The following is a 14,599-nucleotide window of genomic DNA, read 5'->3' as shown; positions in this document are numbered from 1 at the left end:
CCATAACTAATAAATCAAATCTATACTATACTTTATCTGGAGATTGTTTTAAACACATTTGGGTATTAGGGTTTCATTCATTCAAGAATCTCCTCTTGAAAACATTCTAGAAACGTCCCTATTGAGATCAGAAAAGTAGTTTTGAACTTAAATTTGATATTTTTCTATGCTTTATTTGACCGCAGAACAAAGATCGTCTATCCATGTATCCAACAGAGGTTGCGTAGCACAGAATTCTCACTCTTGCCGCATTTTCATGCATCATAAACGTACAGTCCTTTCGGAAAGAAAACTCACACAGTGTAAGGCGTCGTTTTAAATACACGATCTTTGATTTGAGAACAGGAAGAGAGCAGCAGGTGCCACAGGAAGCTGTTAGCTCTGTGAGGAGGAAAGAAGAAGCTATCGGCTTTTACCTGCAGCAAGCCAACTCATCAAATACAAAAAAAGCACACAGCAACATTAGAGTAAGAAATATTTATATTTTCTTATTTATTAACCGTTATTAGCACTTTATTAAAAAGGCATCACAATTTCATTGTAAAAAGATGGAGATAGCGGTGGAAACTAGGCGGCTAACACGGTTAGCAACGCTTTGTTAGCCTCTTATCTCAGTAATTTATTGCTCACATTAGCGGTGAAACCTGAGCCGAGTGATGTAAATTATGTATTTATGTAAATAAACGTTTTATGTAGGGTTTTAAAATCTATTTTAAGTAAAACTATGGAAATAAAACCGACGGTAGTAAATGAGTAAATCTTGAGCGCTATTTGCTCATTTACATTTACTCACCATGTCCAGATTTTACATTTTATCTCCATGCATCTGTTCATCCGTCCATCCATCTGCATCCATCTGTTTATCCTTTTGCATGCATGTTGTCATCCATCCATCTGCTTTAATCTCTTCATCCATTCATCCATCCATCTAATCATAATCTATTACTCATCCAACCAATCATTTTGTTCATCCTCTCATCCATGCATCTATTGCACATATTTATCTGCATGAATCTGGTCCATTTATTTATCCATCCATTGATTTGTCTATTCATCCATGTTTCTTTGATTTATACATCATGAATCTCTGCATTTCTATAAAAAAAATAAACTAATAACTCAGATCTCAGCGTTCGTCTAATACCTCTGACCTTTTTAGAGCCGTGCATCATAACTGTTTCTGTTTAAAGTTGAATCCAAGTGAAAGCATCTTCTGTTTCTCAATTGTAACTGACAGCTTAATTTATACTGCCCCCATGTGGGGACAGTAGGAAGCTGAAGTGATAAAATATAATAATAATTCTGTTTTAATCATTTTCTTATTGATTTATTTAAACTCTAATGTCGCTCATTCATTTAATTAAAAAGTGTTTTATAGTTTGTTTCTTTTTTTTTCTTTTTTTTTGCTTTTTTTCTTCCTTGAATTGTGGCAGTTGTGAATTTAAAATGTCTGTATTTAGGTTGCAGATTTTCTTTCGTCGTCAGCTAAAATGAGCGCTGCCGTACCCAACCATCGAAGGACCAAACCCGGAGGTGAGACTGGCTAAAGTTCGCAAACTGTTCCCTCTTCATATTCGTGGCAATAAAACCAGTAGAAAAATGAAACTATTTTCATCTGAGAGCCACTATTATTCAGCTTAATGAAGGCCATGCTTGTGTTTTTCTGCAGGCATAAAGCCTGGAGCTGCAAACAGCGGCGTGACCGGACCCACCTCCCAGATTCCCGGCCTCTGCCAGACCGCCACCGAGAGCGCGGCGGTGGAGAGGGTCAGCGGGCGGCGAGTGGGGATATTTGAGACCGACTCGGACTACGTCAAGCTGGCGAAGCAGGGAGGACACAAAGGTGAGCCGATAAACCACAGATTTAAAATTGCTGCTCAGTTCAAGAGTTAATCCAAGTTGGTCATAAAGATCATCTTTCACTGTTTGGTTTAGTAGCTGTTTGTTTGCCTTCCTGTTCATGTTTAGGAAGCATTTTAACTTCATGACTGAGCCTATCGCAGTAAGCAATTAATTGATTAATCGCATGAAAAAATTAAAAGGAGCTCAATAATTTCTAATATATTTTGAAGGTGAATTTTGCTTACAGAGACATAATCAATTTTATTTATAGTTTTGGTTGAGTGTCAATTTTATTTTTGTTTTGTTTCTGGTATTTAAATTGTCTTAAACTACAAAATAAATACAGAATATGAAAAATACATTACAAAAAAAAGATGGTAAATAAAAAAATTACTACAACTAATTAAAACAAATGATTGGAAATGAAATAGTAGTGATAATATTAAGATTTCCTTACAAAATTAAAGTTTATTGGTCTTTGTGAACTTGTGTTATTATCGATATATTATGAAACTACAATATTATGATTTATTACAATAATTTCTTATTGCAGAAAAAAATGGGAAATAAATGCAAATAAAACATTGTGAATTCTCAATTTGGCTCATCGTTTTGAAACGGCTCCCGACTCTGAGAGGTCGCAGTAATTATTGGGTCACTGACCTGCTTTAGGTGTGACTTAAACCCCTCCTGGTGCTTTCAGAGCGGAGATGAGAGTCATGACTGCCTGCAGAGTTTTAGCTTCAACAGGAATGTTTCCCTTCCTGCTGCAGGCCTATTGAGTCACGACGCTGATGACGATGACGCGCCGAAGAAAGCCTACAACCCGCCCAACTGGTTCGGAGGGGATGAGTCAAAGAGGTAAGACGGGCCAGACGCTGATTTAGAGGAAAACGTTTTCGTAGGAAGAGTCCAGAGCAGAGGAAGACGAAATGTTCCTGTCTGTCACCCAAGTGTTGCGGCTGCAGGCGAAATGTTCCCAGAACTTTCACATGGAATGTCATCGTGGTTTTGTGCTTTCAGCGGGAGCAAAGCCTCGTCTCCTGACAGCCAGATGAAGGCGGGCAGGCGGCCTCTGGCTGCTCCCTTTGGCACTGATAACAATTCCTCCTGGGAAAGAGAGACTGATAGTTTTTCCCATGGTAAAGAGAAGGTGAATGGACCGAACTAGTCACTCCCCAGCATTCATGCCACGCAGACGCCACTCCATCTTTTGTTATTGCCATTATTTCAGTTTTTATCACAACTTTCCTTCATTTTCCACCTTCGTTTTTCATCCCTGCGTTTGGAAATTGCTTCAGGATTTAATTCTCCGGAGGGACTTTGTTGTTTCCTGGGAATTTGGAGGGGGAAACGTTGGGTCCATGATTGCGGTTCTCTCCAATATTCCAGCTGGTTCTAATCTGGGAAACCTGGATTACAGCGACGTGCAAAAGTATTCACACACACTTGACGTTTTTCACATTGCAACCACAGGTTTCGCTGTATTTATTGGGACTTTATGTGGAAGAAACGTGATGTATGGTTTAGTTACAAAGAAACAACTGAATAGTGTGGTGCATTCAGAGGTCACTTTAATAGTAAGTTACTGCTCTGCTGCATAAAATCCCAGTAAAATACATTCAGGCTGCAGTTTGGAAAAATGTGAAACGGTTCAGGGAGTGTGAATACTTTTGCAGGTTGCTGAGTTTCTGGGTTAAAACTGACAGATAAATCATCATTTGAAAATGTTCTGGTTGGTTAAATTTTTAACAGCATGGCAGTTTTGTTTTTTTTTTTTCCTTAAGTTTTCCTCTTTATTTCATTCTCTGCTCTGCTTCCCTGATATTTTCCCCAGCCGCTCATTTCTCCATGTTTGGTAACTTGGTGAGTCCCTGTAGTTCTGCAGCCATCAGTCAGGCTGTTGCTGCTTATATAACTGTGACTCTGGATGATGTTTCAATCTGCAGATGTCTCCAGATGATGCAGCTGTGCCTCTGGAGGGTCTGTCCATGACCAACAAGTATAAGAGAATGTAAGAACTTATTCCTCTCTCGCATTTACTGATATAAACTTGATTTATTTGGAAGGCTTTAGAGGTTCGATAACGTGACGCTCTCCTCCTCAGATCCTACGATAAGAAAGCTCCTCCGGTCAGCATGTCCAAGCTGCTCAGTCACGGCTACATGGAGGAGAAGAAGAAGTCTGGAAACGACGACGATACTTCAAGTACAAACATTTTTATAGTTTAGCAAGAAATAAAATCTGAAGTGGGGTAGAAGGAATCCCTAAAAACTGAATTGTCCACTAAAAGTTGTTGGAGTCAAACAAATCAAGCTCAGTCTTATATTTATAAAGGAAGATAATGGAATAGTTTTGACAAAACAAGCTCAAGGTCTCTTCATCTCGACACAAGATAAGATATTTGTCTTTGTGAGAAAAAGATGGAAATCTTGCAGCTTAGTGTGAGATAATGAAACATGACAGAGAAAAGTTCAGTGATGAATTAACTGAAGTGAAAAAGAAATTTCTTCCAAATGTGATAAAAAAAAGTTTATTATTATAAAATGAACTCAAGATATTTATCTCAATATGAGGAGATAATAAAAATCCTGATGCAAAGCAAACCTGAGCTCTCGTTGAAATAGTGAATGTAATGATGACAAAATGCTTCATTAACATTTATCCTGAAGTTTTGTGATTATAAAAAAAAACAAAAAAATCCAAAGTCTTGTTATCACGACAAAACATTAAGGGTCTCTACTTCAAAATAAGAAAAAAAATAACAATAAACAAGCTCAATGTCTTGATATCTTAAAATAAGACAAACTTATTAGCTAGTGAGTTTTTGACGTACAAACACAAATCGTGGTTTTATCTCATTGTGATAAAATGAGTTTGTTCATATTTCTGTAGCTTTTAATGCTAAAAGCACCAACAAGAATGGATTACAGCCTGAAAAAAGTCAGTAATTTCCTGATCTATCATGAAGAGACCTGCAATAGACAAACACTAAATATTAGACCATAAATCGTTCAATTAATGTTACTAAAAATGTGTGAAAACACCTGAATAAATGGCTAACGTGTTGCTGAAGCTGCTGCTGTTGCTTCCACGGTTTAGATTTGTTGTTTTCTGTGTTTGACCTGCAGGCGTGACGTCAGAACAGACCAGCACCGTCATGACGGAGGATGTGGACGACCTGGATTAGTTTGCTCAGGTTCTGCTTAGCAGGAACAATGGGGCTGTTCTTTAAGGTTCTTTTCCCCCCGATACGGTGCAAACACACCTCTGCACCCTCTTACGTTTTACTCATGTTTATTGTAAATCCACTGACTGTTAGGTTTTGTACTCATGTTTATGCAAAGGTACTGTCTTTATTATTTATTGTTTTAATTTGTATAGAAAGAAGGAGAAGAAGAAGAAGAAAGGTGCGTTTCTGAGTAGTGTAGTCGGTGTTGGTGACTTTTTGAGTTTTGTTTCTGTGCTCGATTTGAAAGCAGGGCTGGAATCCAACAGCTGCCGGTTTTTACCTCTGAGCCTCGTTGCTGTTCGCTTCCCGCCCTGGACGTATGAAGATCGACTTGGTGACGTTTAAATGTTTGTGCTGATGATTCGTGGTTCCAGTGACGTGAAGTATTATTTGCTCGGCTCGGCGTGTTTTTTTTTCCGGCCGAGGCGACGCGTACGATCATCTGTTGAGACGGCAACCCCGCAGCTGCGATCACATGACGAAGTGAAAACTGACGGCCAGAGTCGCTGAGGTTTGTTTGGGTAAAAAGGAGCCAGATGCTTTTATTTCTTTCTTTCCTTTGATCGTACTAATTATTCGGTTTTTAAGCTTCCTAAATTAATAATTGTATGGCCTCACTGCTGTGTTTACCTGCCAAAATAGTAGGAATAAATCAGATGAAGCTGAAGCAACAGGCTTTAGCTGCTTTAGTGCAAAAGTGCCAAGCTTGTTTCGCTGTGAAATCACAACATTCCCCTTTAGCCACGACTAAACGTAGATGTGCTGTAGGATTTTAACTAAAGACACTTGAATTTTGAAGCTTTTTTTTTTTTTTTTTTTTTTTTTTTTTTTGCATTCCTTGTCTGAAAAATCTCTAAATCTATAGTAAAATCGTCTTAAAAGGTTTAAAATTGCTATTCGACTTCAAAAAATCTTGACATCTTGTCGTTTCTGCTTCTCTTTGAGACGAATCCTTCAAATCAGCAGAGCAGAGGAGTGAGCAAAGCGATTAGGAACGGGCTGAAATGTTCCTGGATCTCAAAGTGCTGCAGCAGACAATAGAGATCTGCTGTTCCTCCTCTTTTTGTCCCATTTCTTTGACTGCCAGGACGTCCGGAGGTAATGCGTCCCTGTCTCGCTTTATAAATGCCTTCAGTCGCCTCATAGTTGTCATTTTAAGGCATAACTGAGCTGGGAGTTGCATCCTGAACCTTAAAAATGGAATAAATCCAACTAATTAGTCGCAGAAACAGAAACCCCTACAAGAAATGTTGAGCTTTTACTGCTAAATATATTTTATCTGTAAGTGTTAAATGTTGACACTGGGTTTTACTTTGCAGTGTGAGGAACGGAGAATGTATCATGTTCTGATCTTTCCTTTTGAAGTACGGGTTTATTATTTATGAACTGTTAAATATTCAGGTAAACAGCGTTCTGTCGTGTTTTTCAGTTTACAAAGAAGCAGTAGGAACCTTTAGTGGCTTAAAATCTCTTTTCGCTTGTTCTTGTCAAATCTTAAGGTGGTTTGGAAAAATGCAAATATGCCAACTGAGACGGAAGAAGGTTTTAAATGAAGGGAAGTTCCCTGTCACTTCTCAGTGTGTAACTTTGCTCTCACAGTATTAATTGTCACTTCAATAAATGAGCATGTGCATGTTCATGTGTGGTGGTGTTTTTCCTTTTCTCAATATAAACTGACTTCACGCTCAGTTTGTTTATTAAAGAAAGATGAAACTAAAAACTAATAACTTCAGTTCCTGAAATCCAGGCCAGGGAGGAAAGACGTCAGCAATATTAGCTTAGAAGCAACTTTTCCTCCAAAATCAAAGCACCATATGCACACTTCTAGCATATTTAATGTCCCATAAAAGTTTAAAATGTTTACTTAGAGACCCATTCAATAAATTAGAATATTATTGAAGTCAGTTTATTAAGTAAAACATGTTGAGATTAATCACACATGGATGGATATTAGTTGTTCTGCTAATATTAAAGTTAGAATATTCATCTATGATACATTTATTTGAATAATTATTTACAATACCCACTAAACTAAAGGGGTTATACTGGGTGTTTGTTTTTATTAATAAGAAACAAAATGAATAAAACAAGGAATAGTTGAATAAAGTAACGATAATGAAAAAATGTCACTACTGAGTATTGAAAAGTCAGTCGTCCATCTTTCCACCCATTCATCCATTCTGTCTTTTTTTCCTCCATTTCAATTTAAAAGTGTCTAAAATGTATTGTCGTTTTTTGCATTTACATTAATTCAACCAGTTTTATACAAGAATAGTGTAAATAATTGACTAGAAAAATACCTTTTCATTGATTCCCCCCCCCCCCCATAAAATATAGTTTTAAATAATAATAAATGTTGGATTAATTTGCAGTTTTGACAATATTAGAGTTCTGTATGATGAACCTGATAACCTGAGCTGTTAACTGGGAATCCCATAAACATCTCTGTGACCAGCACTGGTGTGTGTGTGTGTGTGTGTGTGGAGACGTATCACAGTAAAACACACACACACACACACACACACGCTGGTCGCTGCAGGCTGCATCCTTCCTCTCGTCGCGAAGAGCTGCCGCGCTGCCGCACGACTCCTGCCGCGGCCACAGAGACGCGCGGCTCCTCATCGATCCGTCGATCGGAAATAATCCATAGCCGCATGGTGACGTCACGCCGCTGTTAATCGGCGCTCGTGGCTGGGTGCAGCCTTGACGCCAGGGATGGACGCGCGCGTTTAACTCCTCCACTCCTCTGCACGCGGGGATTGATTGGAAGACAAACCAAAAAAAAAAACAAAAAACAAGGGGAAAATTATAATTGCACGACGAGCGCGAGGACGTGCACGCGGCTGTCTGTTTGTTTGTTTGTGACGTCGGCGCGTTGGGGAATGGAGTAGCTGTCACGGAGGATGGGAGCGGACTGAGCCAGCTGTGGCCTGCTTCTAACAGCAACATCTGGCCGGTGAGTCGCGCTCAGCGGCGGGCGAGCAGCTCTGCTGGCTGCCCGGGCTCCGGCGCTCTGAGTCGGTTTGACCTCGTCCTTGGCTGCCCGGATGGTGAATGAGTGATGGAGGATGCAAGGTTGACCGGGAGATGCATGCAACCCCATGCATCGTGCATGCACACCTGATAATACATGTAGGCAGCACTGGTGTGTGTTGAGACGTAAAACACACACAGAGAGGAAGGATGCAGCCTGCAGCGCTCTGTGTGTGTGTGTGTGCATGTGTGTGTGTGCAGCTCCTCTGTGTGTGGAGAAAGCTATACCTGCATGCACAAATGACGGGTTAAAGATTAGAGATGGAAAAACATGCATAGGGGAAAATAGAATAATCATCTTTTGTCTCTTTGTGTCTCTTGAGGGATTAAAAAAAAGCACAATCACACCGTAAGAGAGGAATTTGTTGCAGGAATATCATGAATTCTGGGATATTGCAACATCTCAGAAGCTTAATCCCTGCAACTGAAGCACAGTGGTTCCTTAAAATTATACTACCGTGATTTTCTGTGCCTTAACCCACATCCTGACCGTCCTGCAGGGTCAGAGAGGGAGCGTGCAGCAGCCAGCCGGATCTGTGGGGGATATGGAGGAAGGCGACGCAGAAGGGGAAGGGCCCATGGTGGTCAGAGAAGGTCCAAGCCGCCAAGGCCTCCAGTCGGAGTCCAGCGCCGCCACAACAACCACCACCAACCTCCTGGCTTCTGTTAAAGAGCAGGTTAGATGCTGCTGTCACTCATTTCTTCCTGACTTTTGAATGCAAACACCGGCTTGGCAGTTTTATGCTGTGACTTTGCTCATATTTTTCACTTTAGGATGAAAATTTGTCAGGATTTTGATGAATCTGTGGTTGCTACAGGAGATTTTCCATCACATTGAGGATGTTTTTTGGTTATTCTGAGCCTTTTTGTGCAGTGTAGCTCAGGATCACATCATAATAACTCAAGAAACGTAGAAATCTTACCTCACATGCTCAACTTAAAGTTATTAGGCTATAAAATTAAACTGTACTATGTTGTCTTTCACTTCCTGGTAGTGGTGGGCAATATGGACTTAGAGTTTTATTTGATAAAAGTCATGATAAGAACTATTTAATGCTTTTGAAGGGATGTAGTAATAAAAAAACACAAATACTGCTTTTGAAAAACATTCCTGTTTGTTTTAGGAGGCCAGTCACATAAAGATTTGTTTCACTAAGCTGCACACATTGACTGCAATTAATCATGTTTTCAAATTTATTGATATTTATTGATCTCATAGGAGAAAATAGTGAAAAAAATAGCAATTCAGACAGTTTTGCTGGGTTTTAAACATCATTAATTGGAATTGAAAATCAAAATTCTAGTCATGATAAGAAATGTATCACCAATAATGCTCATTGGTAAGTGTTATTGGTTATTGGTTATTGGTTGTGTTTTATCTAAGGAACATGCTGATTGGATGAAAACATGGTCTGTTTTTTCCCGGTGGTGTGTTTTATCTACATTCGCTTCCGTATTCACATCTTCCTTTGCGTATGAAAAACATGACATTTCACAACTTTTTGGCTTTTTTTGTGTTCCATACATGACGATCAGGAACTTCAGACACCAAAAGTGATTGAGTGTGAGATATGAAAACTCATCAACACACACTATTGTTTGTTTACAAAGGTATACGCGCTCACATCAGTTTCACTGCACATTCATATTGGTGACTCAAAGAAAACGCCTCAGAAATGCCAAGTTGAGCAAAATTTGAGTCATTTTACTTCTTTTCTGGGTCATAGTTCAGCCTTGTCTTGTTTTTTTTGGAGCTCCATACAAGTTCTAAGCAGTTTTTAGCTGTGGTTGTGACCTGAGTCGCCCAAATTTACGCTGTAAATCCAGGGGATTATCTCCAGATGAGGATGAAGTGTAAATGAATTGCGGTGCTGAGTCACACGAATCTGCACCTTAAATTCTTTTAAAAGCCTCATTAATAATTTCGTCTACTGCACTTCCTTAATTCAGCACCGAGGAAAAGACGTAGCGGTGCAGAAAAACCCGCATATGGCATGAAATGAAAAGCTAAGAAAGATGCAGATTGCACCAGATCAGAAGAAGATATTCGTTGTTTGCCAGCAGGAATTTAAAGGAACAGTGACGTCATGCTACTGTTTCATATTCTTTGCTTTTGATTCCCTGTTTTATAGTTACATGACAAACTTTTTTTTCCGTTGTTTTTTGGGGCTGAAGCTCCCTGAAATGCCTCATATCTGCAGGAAAACAACAATACGAACCTTAGAGGACAGCCTCCTTCTGTCTCGCTGTCCCTGCTGTTATGTTTAATGCTGATTTATATCCCGTCAGCATGGGAGTCTTTCTGTTCTCCTCCTCTTAATTATACCTGGACAGTAGCCATGTTCTCTGCTCAGTCCCTGGGCGTGCTGCTCTGAATCAGGCGCTCTGCTATTTAAAGGCTTATGATGTCTAAGAAAAGAGACTCGGATCCGATGTTTAATCTGCAGTTTTTCGGAGGGCTGCAGATTGTGCCTAAATCTCAGGAAGAGGCTTCATGTTCGTCAAGAGCAAACACTTCCTGCACATGCATCGCTCTGCAGGTAGAAACTGTAGATCTAGAAACTAAAACTTTATATTGCTCATTTCGTCTTAGGCATGACATGCAGGCATGTCACTGCTTCTGCTGAGCAGGTGAAATTTGATCCAATGTTGCAGAGTGGAATAAACGATCTGAGTGCAGACGGGTTAAGTCAAGGGCACTTCTGTCGGTTCTGATTGATCTCCAGTCAGAGAAGGTATATCAATAGATCTGGTAGATTGCTTAATGTCCTGTTTTCTTGGGTAAAGGATGCTTGTGTTGGGAACCATTTGTCAAAACACTTACTGACTCCATTGCTCATAGTCTGCGGTATTTTTTCCAAAGAAAATTGAAGTCAAACTTGAAGAGGGCTTGTCACGATGATAAATTTTGCTCAAGAATAAATTGTTGTAGAAGTTAGAATATAATAGTAATGGGATAATAATGCAAGTTCACCCTCTCAAACGATAACTAAACTTTCATTTCTAATGAACTTCTAACTCTGGAACAGTAAAACACTTTAGATATAAATAAACAAAACAACAAATAAAATGGATACTGGAGACTCTGACTAGTTGAGACCAGAGCACCAGTCTGGAGATTTTTGTCATCAGTCTTTGGCAGAAAAAGAGAGAAACATAAGAAAAACAAAGAATTGTGTAAATAAAATGACTGAGCTTGTTTTTATTTGTCATGCGATTAAGGGATTTATTGGACAGATTTAGCATCAACACTTAAGAAAATGATGGTGGCCGACGTGCGAACGCGCATGAAACACATTAACTTCAAAATACTCCAACAAAGAAAGAAACAAATGCAACAGAAAAAATGCGCAAATGAAAAATGCTGCAACCTGAGAAAAAAAGAAGCAAAACCTACAAACAAGAAACCAAATTCAAAAGCAAAATACTGTGAATGGATGCAAAGGAAAAAATGCTGCAAATTTAAAAGGTTACAAAAGTGGCTTCACAATTTTTTATCGGATTTGAACCAGCTGAAGCTAAAACTGACACTTGAGAAGTTTTGAGTAGAACATATTTACAGAAGAAGGTTTTTTTTCTTAATCTTAAATGCAGAATGTATAAATATTTGTACAGTTTTGGCTTATTTACAACTCACTTTTTTGAGTCTGTATACTCCATTTTAATTGATTAATCCCTTATTAATTATTTCAGCCTTAAAAACATGCACTGAACTGAAAACTTTTACAAACCTGCATTTAAAAGTGTTTAATTATTTCCCTGTGGTATATTTTTACCACAGCCCCGATTGATTTCTAATTAAGAACAAAAATGACACTTAAAATCTAAAATGATAAATTTTTGAACTTCCAGTTAGATTGTTTTATGAGGGAAAACTGTTAAAAACTTTCAGGGGATCAGGACATAATGACAACTGTGTATTTTCCCCGAGGACTTGTCCAAATTGAGACACATTTCTATTAGATTTCTCTGGTTAGAAGATGAAATGTACAGATGCGAAGCAGAAAATCCCACCTTCATAAAGCCAACATGGCCACGGCGAAAAGCCCGGAGTTCCTCGAGGCCAAACGTTTCATCGTGTGACTTGGTTCAGGCAGTTGAACAGCCTGGGAAGAGAAAATAACACAAAGTTGCTTTACGTCTCCCTGCGTCGGTGCTGCTGAAGCGTCAAATCTTCCGCCTGCAGTTCCTCCACAGAAATGTCAAATTAGACGAGCTAAATGGAGCGCATCAGTTATTGCCTTCTATTGTGTTCAGGGCCTGATGCTTTTCCACTTTGCTCCCGTTTAACCCATTAAAAGTGAGAGAGTGATGGATGTGAGCAGGGAAATATCAAACGGGCCGACTCTGAAACGTGAGACTCCACCGAGGTGTCGGGCCACAGTTTGATTTTGTCACTTCTTCAGCAAACAGAGGGATCGATCTGATGTTGGGGTAACGGCCTGCAGCCGTTTCCGCTAAATGAAAGACGAGAATCGTCTCTGAATCGGGTTGTGAAAGGGTGCAGGGATCCGAAAAAATACATCCAATCAGAACGTTTTGGACTTTTCTGGCAGCTGAACTCAACTTACAAAGAGGAATGTTTACTACTGTGAAAATATATCCTGTCCAATTCACTTAAATCAGTCCAGTTCTTCAGCAGTTCAGTTAGTTTCAATTCAGTTTGATTAAAATAAGTTATTTTAATCAGTTAAATTCACTTTATGTTAATTTTATTCAGAGTGCATCATTTTGTTTTCATTTGGTTTATATATAGAGCGCTGATTCACAACAAATGTCAGACTTAAATTCAGTCCAGTTCAGTTTACTTTGTTAGATCTGTTCAGTTCAAGCCAATTAGTTCTGATCATTTCAGTTCATTTTACATCAGTTTAGTTAAATCCAATCTACCTCAGTTCAGATCAGTTTGGATTTCTTCTGTTAAATTTGTAATTTGTAATCTCAATGCACTTTACAGATGAACTGGAGTCCATACTTTCCCAGATTGTGTAAGAATGGAGGCACTGCCCGCCTCGGCTGTTTGCAGGGATCGTTTTCTGTCCCTGAGCTGACAGCGGCAGGCTGTTGCTCTGCAGGCCAGATCCCAGATGAACGTGATGCATGGCGCTGCTGAGACAGAACATGCATGCTCATCAAAAAACACACACAAGATGTATGAGGCGCTCAACAAAAACACAACAACCGAGCCACTTCAGCGCTTCTCATCCTGGGCCGGGTTTCAATGAATGGAGCCAAGAAAGCACACTCCATGTCGCAGCAAATTACCAGCACAGATGCTGGTAATTTGGTCATTTGGAGTCGTTTCTCCAAGGTCTGAGAAGATTTCTTGGATCCTCCATCTTGCTACACTGTGCCGTCACTCTGTGATGTTCGTGCAGATGCGGGTCCGCCTCCACCTGCCTCATCCACTTACTGACGCGTCTCCGCCATTAGAGGAGGAGTGTACTTGTTGCTTTTAGTCAGACGCGGCCCTTTCTGCCTGTGAAGAGACAGGAAGTGGTTTAATGCATCGGAGGGTCACATGTGGAGGCGTGCAGAGCGGGACGATGGGGAAACAAGAGGAGGGTAAACAGAGCAGAGGTCTGCTGATGAAGCTGCTGCCTCCGATGTTACTCTCAGGATTTCATCCAGTTACAGGATGGCAACATGGAAAACATGGAAATACCTGGAAAAACATGGAAATACCTGGAAAAACACTATTGAAAATATTGATTCCAGACTGTTTTATCTTAGTGAGACAATATGTCCATCCATCCATCCATCCATCCATCCATCCATCCATCCATCCATCCATCCATCCATCCATCCATCCATCCATCCATCCATCCATCCATCCATCCATCCATCCATCCATCCATCCATCCATCCATCCATCCATCCATTTCTTTTCATTTTATTTTGTATTTAGATTTTTCTATCTACATAAGAATTTTCTGGATTGGGAAACTGGACAGTGCGAGATGTGGAAGCGTTCTTCTCTTCCTTTACCCCCCGTTTCATCACGATAAGACGCTCGTGGAAATTATCTGCCACTGCAGCAAAATGAGCCTGAAAATGTTCCAGCTGGCTTTGTCACAAAGCCTTAGCGATGGAGTTTGCAGCAGCCAGAGAAGTAGGCCGAACATTTCACGGATATCATAGATGCGGCGTGGATAAACTGAACTGCTGGGCCAAGATTAGACACAGCAAACGGCAGAGGTCTGTGGTTGGTGCGACTTGATAACGGGGCGGAAAAACAGGCTGTGACGGCTCACAATCAGCTGTGTCGGATCGTCCGTGAGAGCCCCTCAGCTGGTGCGAGGAGTGGCCTGGCACGGCTTTATGCTGGCCTGATGCTGTGCCGTAACCCAGCCAGGCTACACAAGCAGGCCTGTGTGCTGTTGTCCTGTCTCTGCAAAGCTTCGGGGTGATGTAAGGAAAGCAGGAAGGCCCAGTCAGCAGCAGTGCTGTGACAATAAGCGGCAGGCTTTAAGCTCCCACAGTTGTTTCCTG

General features: G+C 40.2%; 2 protein-coding genes across 2 annotated transcripts in view; both read left to right on the top strand.

Moving 5' to 3' along the window:
* Positions 1-319: 319 nt before the first annotated feature.
* On the top strand, positions 320-6,713 carry LOC106910330 (uncharacterized protein C7orf57 homolog). Its single transcript, XM_014976938.2, has 8 exons — positions 320-467; positions 1,461-1,533; positions 1,670-1,843; positions 2,616-2,703; positions 2,866-2,995; positions 3,792-3,856; positions 3,950-4,050; positions 4,974-6,713. Exons 2-8 carry the CDS (start codon positions 1,491-1,493, stop codon positions 5,030-5,032), a joined length of 660 nt encoding a protein of 219 aa, XP_014832424.2. The 5' UTR covers positions 320-467; positions 1,461-1,490; the 3' UTR covers positions 5,033-6,713.
* Positions 6,714-7,412: 699 nt separating this feature from the next.
* The window catches only part of LOC106910328 (plakophilin-4-like), a 34,127-nt gene continuing 26,940 nt past the window's right edge, over positions 7,413-14,599 (top strand). Inside the window, exon 1 of the mRNA XM_088013048.1 lies at positions 7,413-8,784. Coding sequence (XP_087869174.1) covers positions 8,653-8,784 — 132 coding nt within the window. The 5' untranslated portion in view covers positions 7,413-8,652. The remainder of the gene's footprint in view (positions 8,785-14,599) is intronic.

This window comes from Poecilia mexicana, unplaced genomic scaffold (assembly GCF_051168715.1).
Source record: "Poecilia mexicana isolate PSO_F unplaced genomic scaffold, ASM5116871v1 scaffold_2, whole genome shotgun sequence".
In the NCBI taxonomy this organism is placed as follows: Eukaryota; Metazoa; Chordata; class Actinopteri; order Cyprinodontiformes; family Poeciliidae; genus Poecilia; species Poecilia mexicana.
This window is presented reverse-complemented; position numbering and strand designations above follow the sequence as displayed.